Source organism: Galeopterus variegatus, unplaced genomic scaffold (assembly GCF_000696425.1).
Source record: "Galeopterus variegatus unplaced genomic scaffold, G_variegatus-3.0.2 Scaffold1647, whole genome shotgun sequence".
Classification (NCBI taxonomy): Eukaryota; Metazoa; Chordata; class Mammalia; order Dermoptera; family Cynocephalidae; genus Galeopterus; species Galeopterus variegatus.
Genome location: NW_007727758.1, coordinates 78,463 through 89,266, shown reverse-complemented (window position 1 = coordinate 89,266; position 10,804 = coordinate 78,463). Strand labels below are relative to the sequence as shown.

At 36.4% G+C, this 10,804-nt stretch overlaps 1 protein-coding gene across 1 annotated transcript; it reads right to left on the bottom strand.

Annotated features, from left to right (window-relative positions):
- Positions 1–5,615: 5,615 nt before the first annotated feature.
- Positions 5,616–9,274, bottom strand: TSTD3 (thiosulfate sulfurtransferase (rhodanese)-like domain containing 3). The gene is made up of 4 exons (XM_008578210.1): positions 9,265–9,274; positions 7,297–7,470; positions 7,037–7,196; positions 5,616–6,757 (listed from the first exon to the last, which is right to left on the bottom strand). Exons 1-4 carry the CDS (start codon positions 9,272–9,274, stop codon positions 6,685–6,687), a joined length of 417 nt encoding a protein of 138 aa, XP_008576432.1. The 3' UTR covers positions 5,616–6,684.
- Between the last annotated feature and the right edge of the window lie 1,530 nt (positions 9,275–10,804).

The following is a 10,804-nucleotide window of genomic DNA, read 5'->3' as shown; positions in this document are numbered from 1 at the left end:
TATTGTGGAAAATTTAAAACAACATATCTAAGAGATGATAACATAATATAATGAACTTCCATGTTACCTATCACCCAGCTTCAGCAATTATCAATTCATGGCCAATTTCATTTCATATAAACTCCCACTTACATCCTCCAACTTGCATATTATTTTGAAGCAAATCCCAGACATCATATCATTTTATCCATAAATATTTTCGGTATGTATTCTGAAGAGATTGTGGCTCTTTAAAAAACTTTATAGTTTTTTAAAAAAACTATGAAAGTATTACTTTTACAGTAATACTTTTTTTTACTGAAGAGATCATGGCTCTTTTAAAAAACTATGAAAGTATTACTGTGCCTAAAAAAGAATTAGTAAAAATAATTTCTTAATATAAAACATTCAGTGTTCAAATTTTCAGTCATCTCATAAATATAATAAAAAATCGTTACAAGGGCCGGCCCGGTGGCTCACTCGGGATAGTGCGGCACTGGGAGCACCGAGGCCGCGGGTTCGGATCCTATATAGGGATGGCCGGTGCCCTCACTGGTTGAGCATGTGCCGAGGGTTGCGATCCCCTTATCGGTCAAAAAAAGAAAAAAAAAATTGTTACGTAGTTCTAGTCAAGATCTAAATAAGGACCATATATTGCAGTTCACTGATAAATCCTTTAAGTCTTTTTAAATTCATGGATTTCTTCTCCATCTCGTTTTTCAAATTCCTCTCTTTGGTTTGCTTGTCTACTAAGAGTTCCCACCTTCTGGATTTTGCTGTAACGGCTGCTTGTCTCTTTCTGTGATTTAGTAGCCATTAATGATATGTATTCTTTTTATCTCCCTCCCTCTCTCTCTCTCTCTCTCTTTTTTTTTTTTTTTTTTTTTTTAGCTGGCCGGTACAGGGATTGAACCCTGGACCTTGGTGTTGTCAGCACCGCATTCTAACCAACTGAGCTAACCAGCCAGTCCAATATGTATTGTTTTTAAAAATCAAGTATTACCATAGGCTATGCTGTCCAGTATGATAGCTACTAGCCATATGTGGCTATTGAACACTTAAAATGTGGCTAGTCTGAATTGAGATGTGTTGTAAATATAAAACTACATGTTGGATTTCAAACACGTAGTACAAAATAAAAGAATGTACAATCGCAATAATTTGTTTATAATGATTACATGTTTTAAATGATAATATTTTGGATACATAGGACTAAATAAAACATTAAAATTAATTTCACCTGTTTCTTTTTAATTTTTTAATGTAAGAAATTTTAAAATCACATAATGGCTTGCATTATAATTGCATTATAATTCTATTGGACATTGCTGTATGACATTATATGGAAAATGTCAGACCCCTGTCCCATTTTCCCTACCTCTCATTTTCCCTCCCCAGAGGCAACCACTGTCAACTTTTAGTTATTTTTCTGTTGTTTACTTCCACATTTCTAAGTAACAAGCTTTTAATTCTAGAATTTGAGCATTTACTATGTGCCAAGTATATTCTAAGCTCTCTACTTTTATGAAGTCAGTTCTCACAACAATCTCATTTTAGAGGTTAGGAAACTTATGAACAGAAAGATTAAGTAATTTACCCAGATCAAGTAAGCAACAGATCTTGGATTATTCTGATTCTTAATACCAGGGCATCTGAGCTCCAAATGCTTTACCGTATTGCCTCTTTTGCCCCTTTCTTTTTTCTTCTCTTGAATTTTTACAATTATAGATATGATCTGACTTCCTACCATGGAAGATGAAGATTTTGCTTTCTCACACACCTCCTATATCCCTCCCTTCCCTAACCTGATCTTACACTGGGATCTCTACTCCCATCATCATTTAATTGTATTGACTTTTGTTAAATTCATATTCAGTATATATTAAGTATATGTAGATAATGTTGTCTTCTGTAGTATACCATGATTATATTTCCTTTCCTTTAGAATTGTTTTCTTTCTGGAAGTAGTAATTGCCTTGGTTGTAATTTGCTCAACTTCTATTAATTTATCACCAGAATCATTTGTCATTACTCATTTATTACCCAAATAACTCTCACATTCCTATTAAAGTCTTTCATTTTCTGGTCTGGATGGATTGATTGCTCTCTCAGCCAAATGACACAGCTGTCGTAGAATTGATCATATTGGGACTTCCCTTTGTTTTCTCTTGTATAGGTATCTAAGATTTGGGGATTCCAATTATTTTAAGTACCACCTTCTTGTTTGAGCGTGCAATGTGTTCTCATCATTCTGAGGATATTAATTTAGGTTTTCTGGTGGTTTTTAAATTTTCTTTGTTTCCTGCATTAACACAATTTCCTGAAGTTCCTTTTTTTCTGTTTGGTTGGTCATAGTCATTCAAGTTAGAATCTGCCTTAATTGTCTAAGGATCCTTCATATTTGAGAGGCACAGAGAAAGCTAATTGGAAAGTCCTTCTCTGTGCATGGGTAGGACCTTTCAGTGGTGAGCTTTATTGTAAGGTAAGGGAGCAATAAAACTTTTCCACTGGCCATCCCTCACACTCCCAACATCATTTTCTGAAGGTTTTTCTTTGGGATGGGTCAGTTTTTCTAGAGAGGAATCTTCTAGCTTTCTATCTCAGGTTGTATGAGCTGGGCTGTCATAGTTTTTGGAGACAAGTGAGGGCTGGGAGCTAAGTGTCTCACTGTATTCAGTTTCACTTTGTCTTCTTGTTTTCAGTAAGGGGTCTCACTGCCATTTCTGCCTTTAGGTGTTTAGCTGGAAGTTTCACCTGCCTTCTTTACTCATTGATGTTAAATGAATCCAAATAGCAATCCAAAATATCCACTGCCTATAAACAGGTACCATATTGTATGGACGCACACAATAATAATAGTAGTAGCACAGTATTAAATATTTGACATATATTGTCTGATTTAATATTCAAAACTGTACTGTGAGGTGGCAACAATTATTATCCCCCACTTGGATATACTTCAACCACATTCTGCCATGATAATACCTTATTAAAATTTCCCTTTTCCCTTCTTATCCTTGCTCCTGGAGCACTAAACTTGTAGCACTAAAAAGTGATAGTGACAAAATCATATTTTACCATTAATAAGTTTCTGTCCTTACAGACATGAACAATATTTTTTACTGAATGGTGGGAGAAGCATTCAGTTTTTCATTTGTCTTTAATAATACAAAATTTCTCATAGATTAGTTGCTGATCCTACCCTTATCCAATATTTCTATGGCATATACATACCAGATAGCAAAAGGGCATATTATCACAGAATCCGAGAACCCTCACTGAGATCATAAGACAGGTAAGAAACATGTGTGAATCATCTGAGGAAATCTGAGATACACTGATTAATTTAGAATTCTGAGGCTGTCCACCATTGCCACTTTTTCCAGTACATCTTCCTTCCATTTCCATTATGAAAGTGATGTAGAGTCCATGTATCATTAAAAAAAATATATGATCTGGCTTTTCTCGTACATTTCTAAAACTTTTGTTCAAGCCTTGTATTATTATTAAAGTAAAAGTGATATTCTCCCATGATTGAAATAAAACAGCTAATTGCTGAATAACACATTAAATCATATGCTATATTTTTATATTTTGAGGCCTCTGATACCACAGGCCTTAGTAATAGTTCTCCTCTTAAGAGTTTTGTTGTAAAAGTCAGTGCATGGGCCAGCCCGGTGGCGCACTGCTACAGTGCGCCGCTTGGGAAGCGCGGCGGCGCTCCCTCCAAGGGTTCAGATCCCACATACAGACCGGTTCCCGCTCACTGGCTGAGCGAGGTGCGGGTGCAGCGCTGAGTGTTGCGATCCCGTTGCCAGTCCCGGTCCGGTACGGGTGTGACACTGAGGGTTGCGATCCGTTGCCGGACACGGAAAAAGACAAAAAGACAAAAAAAAAAAATAATCGTTCCTATCTCATGCATACAGAAGGTAAAAATAATAAGTACTTGTTTACCCATCAAACATATTAAATAAAATGTTAACTATATTGTTAAAGCCTACTGTGTTCCTCTCCCTTTCCCCAGTGGAAGCCATTCTGAATTTGGTATTTATTATTTTCATAATTTATTGACATTTATACTATATATTTTCATATGTCTAAATTTGTTATTCTGTATGCTTTAAAAATACTGTAGTTTATGTTATTTGCTTTTTTTCCTCGACATTATGAGTCATCCATGTTAATACATGTACCTCTAGTTTTTTCATTTTCATTATTTCTGTCACCTGTGTCTAATCTGTTAAAATCTCTACCATCTATTGGGTGTTAAATTTCAGTTATTTTTGTTTGTTTGTTTGTTTGCTTTCCACAGCTGGCTGGTATGGGGATCTGAACCTGTGACCCTGGTGTTACCAGCAGCACGCTTTCTGAAGTGAGCTAACCGGCCAGCCCTAATTTTAGTTACTGTATTTTTAAGTTCTAGAATTTCCATTTGGGGGCCTGGCCGGTTAGCTCAGTTTGTTAGAGCACACGCTTGTAACACCAAGGTCAAGGGTTTGGTTCCTCTCACCAGCCAGCCGCCAAAAAGAAAAAAAAATAATTTCCATTTGATGATTTTTTGTAGTTTCCATTCCTCTGATAAATTTTTCCATTTTGTTATTGGATATAAGTTATTGGATATATTAATCATAGTGTTTTAAAGTCTGTGTCTGAAAATTCCAGTATGTAGATCTTCTGTGGATCTGTTCGTATTGTCTTTTTTTAATTTTTCAATCATGAGGTCATTTACTATTGTGCCTAGTAAGTTTTGATAGTATAAACATTTTATAGAATAAATATTGTTTATAAAAAATTATAGGGATAATTTATGGCTCTGGCCCAGAGGTCTACAAACTATACCCCATGGACCAGATCAGCCCTGCCACCCGTATTTGCCTGGCCTTGAACTAAGAATGTTTGTTATATTTTTAAATGGTTGAAAAATAATTAAAAGAAGAAGAATATTTGGCAACACATGAAACATAAAATTCAAACCTAAGTGGCCATAAACAGTTTTATTGGAATACAGCCACTTACTCTTTTACGTTTTGTCCATGGCTGCTTTTGTGCTACAACAGCAGAGTTGAGTAGTTGCAACAGAAACCTAATGGCTGCAGGACTAAAAGATTTACTACTACTAGCTTCTGTTCTGCTAGGTAATGGTATCATCTTTCTCTAGAGAGGGTTTACTTTTGGTTGGCCCTTAGGGAATCAGGAAGATCACTTTAATTCATTCAGGGATTTAGTTGATTCAAAGCTTGTCTTAAGTTTTTATGAGGGTTGGTCAATATCCAGTTCACCTCTATTCCTAGGGAATAGCCTTTCAGAGGTTCCAACTATAACCTGGTGTATTTACTGAAGCTCCTGTTCCAACAGATTTTATTTATATATTCATATTTATACACAAATATATATAATGAGTGTGTGTGTATGTATGTGTGTGTTCCAGCTTTTCTAGTTGTAGGGAGAGTTTGGTTTGCAAGAAACTAGACTGATATTGTCAGAAATAGAAGCTCAAGGTGATCACATCACATCCCTACCCCCTATTCTCCAATGGCTATCCATCTCATTTAGGACATACCAAGTCTTTATAGTTACTTGCTAGGCCTTACATGATCTGAATGACTACATAAATGAGACTAAAAATAGCAGATGGGTCTGAAAAGGCACACACAAGAAAACACAGGTTTATTTTGCCACCAGTGTACCAGGACACTAACAAGTATAGGATTTAACATTCCATAAGAATATACCCATGCTAGTGGGATTCATTTACATTTAGATGTATTTCTATTTTTATTATGTTTATGTATGTATAATATGTATAATTACAGAAAATATACACTTAAGTGCCAGTGAGTTTTGACAAATGTACATACCTATGTACCAATACCTCATTCAAGGTATAATATATTACCATCACCCTAGAAAGTTCCCTCCTTGCCTTTTCCAGTTAATCTTCTTTCCTCCAGGACAACAACCACTGTTCTGGTTTCTATCTTCATATTAAGCATATTAATTTTAATTTTTGAAATTCTAAATTATGGGCTGGCCAGTTATCTCAGTTAGTTAGAGCATGGTGCTGATAATACCAAGGTCCAGGGTTCAATGCCTGTACGACCCTGCCGCCAAAAATAAAAACAAAAGTAGATTGCAAATTATGTCACCACCATGCTGGTCATAACACTGCCATAACTCTTTGGATGCTGTTAATGTATTTCACTGTTCAAATTCCACCTGCTTCCATTCTTGCTCTCTTTTCATTAAAAAAAAAAAAAAAAATCAAATTTCACCTACTTTTGGATCTCAGATTCTTGATTTTTTAAGATCAAATCTGCTTGTTAGTTTACTGGTCTAACTTATAGACTTTTGATGAATAGATGCTATACTAACAAATGGTCACACATGATTAGGTAATACAAGTAATCTGGCCTTCTGGAATATGACTGAATAATACTAAACCACTTAAAAATTAATTCCTAGAATCCCAACCCTTATATTTCCATGGCAAGTTGCATTATCTCAATCTTCAGTAGCCTTTGAAAGTAGGCGGGGGGGAGTGGTATTCTCAATTTACAGATGAGAAAAAAATTCAACAAATTATTGACTTATACAAAATCCTCTTACATTAACCAGTGGTGCCAGGACTAGATTTTTATTCTTTTTCTCATTCCACTATCCTATGCTGCATGTACACAAGAAAAGAGCCAGCTTGTATTCCAAAATTCAATTTCCTTGTTTCTTCTCAGAAAATTCGCAGGTTACCCATTCCTTCCATCCTCCAGCATAGTGTTGAGCACTGAAAACATACATCAAATACTGCTGTAAACATTTTCTGCTTTATAACAGAAGGCTGATATGGAACATAATGCAATGGCTACTGACCATACTAAAGACTCAGCCTATTTAAAAGATTGTGTTGCTTTGAAGTAACATGAAAAGACAAAGGCTCTTAGTCTCGCTATCCTGCCTTTACTAACAGTAATTAAAAGAAATTCTTAAAAACAGTAAAAATATAATATATATGAAACATTGCAATACACATTCTTGAATCCATTTTTTTCCTTCATCTACACACCTGTTAAATCCCAGAGATACTGCCGTGTCCAGAGCTGTCTTGCTTCTCACTCCGGCTAAACAAGAAAACACTATATTGTCAGATTTGGATGGCTTTACTTCATTGTACTTCTCTTTGAAGTCTCTTGGGTTCATCTGTAGAGCTTCACTTACCTCATCCACTGAAAGAAAATATTACAAATTTCAATTAAATTTTAGATACAGTAAATTACTTAATATATATATTTCTTAATTAATCAGCTTAAAACACATGTCACTTACATGGTATATTGACAGACCCAGGGATTTTTCCATACTCAAGAATTTCCCATGTCTCTCTAACATCAATTAAAATAATGTTTTTGGAATTCAGCAGGTTTTTAAGTTCCTTGTAAGTGACATCTTTTGAAACAGCGATACAAAAATTGCTGCAGCTTCCCTTTATCAACTTCAAACCTGGAAGAAATAAAATAATTTAGGAAACTTCAAAGTGACATTGCTATTAATAGCTGGGAAGAGTAGGTTAAAAGGATTTTCCCCTTGGTTCCAGTCAGCTAATTATAGTTGATTTTCTTACTTTAATAAAAAAAACCATGAATTTTGTGTGTATTTTTCACTGTGACACAATAAGAAATATATTTCTGATACACATCTCCTAAAACCCTTATAATTTCCTGAGTGATGGGGTGCTAGGAGCATCTTTGCTTTAATATTTGATCTTTCATCCCAGTTCCTGACAGAGAGTTCCTGAATCCCTTGGAATTTCCTAGTTGATAAGAGATTCTTTTGTCCTAATGAGGTAACTCTTGGTGGGCTCCTGGATAGCTTCAGGATGGGGGCTGGTCATCAGAAAGACCAAGCCATGATTAGAGGCTTGGAATTTTCAGACCCATCCCCCACCCTCCAGGGAGGTGAGAAGAGCTGGAGATTGAGTTAATAATTGATAATGCCTACATGATGAAGCCTCCATAAAAATCCCTAAACTGAGGGGTTGGGGGATTTAGAGAGCTTCTGGGTTGGTGAACACATCCATGTGCTGGAAGGATGGCACACCCCAACTCCATTGGGACAGAAGCTCCTTCACTTGGGACCCTTCCAGACCTCACACTATGTACTTCTTCATCTGGCTTTTCATCTGTACCCTTTATTATGTCCTTTAAAATAAAATGATAAATGTGTTTATCTGAGTTCTGTGAGCAATTCCAGCAAATTATTAAACCCGAGGAGGGGTTTGTGGGAGCCCCGACTGACAGCCAGCCAGTCAGAAGTATGGGAGTTCCAGACCTGCAACTGGTGTCCGAAGTGGGGGCCGTCTTGCAGGACTGCGCCATTAGCCTATCAGGATGCAGCCTATCCTGCTCTGAACGTTTGATGCCTAGCCTTGAGCCAGGTCCATATTCTTCTCTCTCTAAGCCCTTTAATTGGCAGGAGCTTGTAAATACGCATTCAATATTTGGTAACTGAATTATGGAAATAATTTGTAAATCTTTCTTCTTACATATTAAAAAATTTTTAATTTCATTTTCCTATGCAAGTGAAAATATTAAGCCATATGTTAGATGTGTGCACCTTAAATTTTAAGCGACACTTGTAAGTACTTATGGCACTATTTCTATCTACCTCTGTTAAATAATTGGTAACATAATATGGTACTGGATAATAACCCATAAAATAAAATAAATCCATAGGTCCATACTGATGTAAGAATATAATTAAATAAAGAAATAGGAGAAGGGATTATCTTCCTTATATCGGAATTCCAACTGATAAATGTAGAAGGAATGATGGAAACAGAAAATCATTAAGCAAACACCCCAGCAATAACTGTTGCAGGTAAGAACCACTGATAGATACTAGATTTAGTAGGTGAACATATGATGAGAAATGGGATATCTCCCCACGAAATACTTATTACAAAGGGAGAAACTGAAAGATAACCATTTTAACTAATTATTCAAAAGATAATTTCCCGGGGCCGGCCCGGTGGCGCACTGGATAGTGCGCCGCTTGGGAAGCACGGCGGCGCTCCCGCCCGAGGGTTCGGAGCCCACATACGGACCGGTTCCCGCTCACTGGCTGAGCGAGGCGCGGGAGCAACACCGAGGGTTGCGATCCCATTGCCGGTCCCCGGTCTGGTACGGGGGCAACACTGAGGGTTGCGATCCGTTGCCGGACACGGAAAAAGACAAAAAAGACAAAAAAAAAAAAAAGATAATTTCCCTAGTAATGAGACATGTTGACAACATGTACTTCCCGACATGATGCTCTGAAAAAAGCACAGCATCATTCTTACCAAAAATGCATGCCCTGAATTTAAACAGAAGAAAACCTCAGACAAGGCAAGTCTACAAAATAACTAGTACAAAAGAGTTAATGTCATGAAAGACAAAGACTGTGGAACTATCAAAGACTGAAGGAGACCAAGGAGACATGGAAACTTACTGAAATATAGAATCCTGATTGGATCTGGGACTATAAAAAGACTATTAGTGGGAAAACTGGTACAATTTAAATAAGGTCTGTGGATTAGTAATAGTGTTTTATCAATATTAATTTCTTTCCTTTTTTTTTCTTTTTTTAAAAGATGACCGGTAAGGGGATCTTAACCCTTGACTTAGTGTTGTCAGCACCACGCTCTCCCAACTAAGCCAACCGGCCATCCCTGTACAGGGATCCGAACCTGTGGCCTGGGTGTTATCAGCACCACACTCTCCCAAGTGAGCCACTGGGCCGGCCCTTATCAATATTAATTTCTAATTTCAATAATTGTACTATGTAAGACGTTGACATTGGGGGAAGTTGGGTAAGAATAAAGGGAACTTTTGCAATTTTTCTAAAGGTCTAAAATTATTTTTAAAAAATCCATAAATAGTAATAAGTTGAACTGTTAAAAGGAGAGAGATGGCCAGCCACCAAAAAAAAAAAGAGAAAAACCGTGCTTACTAGTGGCTAGAAAGTTCAAGAAAAGTGAGGCTGCTTAATGCATACAAAATTATAGCTAGATAGGAAAAATCAGTCCTACTGGCGTACGGTCAACACAGGAATCTATAACTAACAATGATTTACTGCATGTTATCAAATGACTAGAAGAGAGGAGACCAAATGTTCATATCACAAAGAAATGACTAAGCTCTGCAATGAAGAATATGCTAATTACCCTGATTAGATCATCACACATTCTATACAAGTATTGAAATATAATTCTGTACCACATAAATATGCAGTCAATATGTTTCAATAAAAATTACTTTAGGGGCCGGCCCGTGGCTCACTCGGGAGAGTGCGGTGCTGATAACACCAAGGCCCCGGGTTCGGATCCCATATAGGGATGGCCGGTTGGCTCACTGGCTGAGCGTGGTACTGACAACACCAAGTCAAGGGTTAAGATCCCCTTACCGGTCATCTTTAAAAAAAAAAATTACTTTAAAAAGATTTTAAAAAGTAAAAAAATCCAAAAGATGGCAAATAGCAAAAAAAGATATTTTCATATTTCGCAACAAAATGACCACTATAAGGTAAATAGTAATGCTTAAAATACTGTTTAAAGTATCGAACATATTATAAAGTTAAATTGATATAAGTAGTATAGAATTGGCATAGGAAAACGTTTAAAGGTCTAAGTCCACAAAGAAACCCACAATACACCTTGTATGAGAATTCATTATCTGTGAAATTTCAAATGAATAGGGAAATGACATTTTATTCAATATATATGTAGGGCAACTAGCTAGGAGAAAACTTTAAACAAGCTGTTACCTCATTTCTTTCTTTCTTTCTTTTTTTTTTTCTG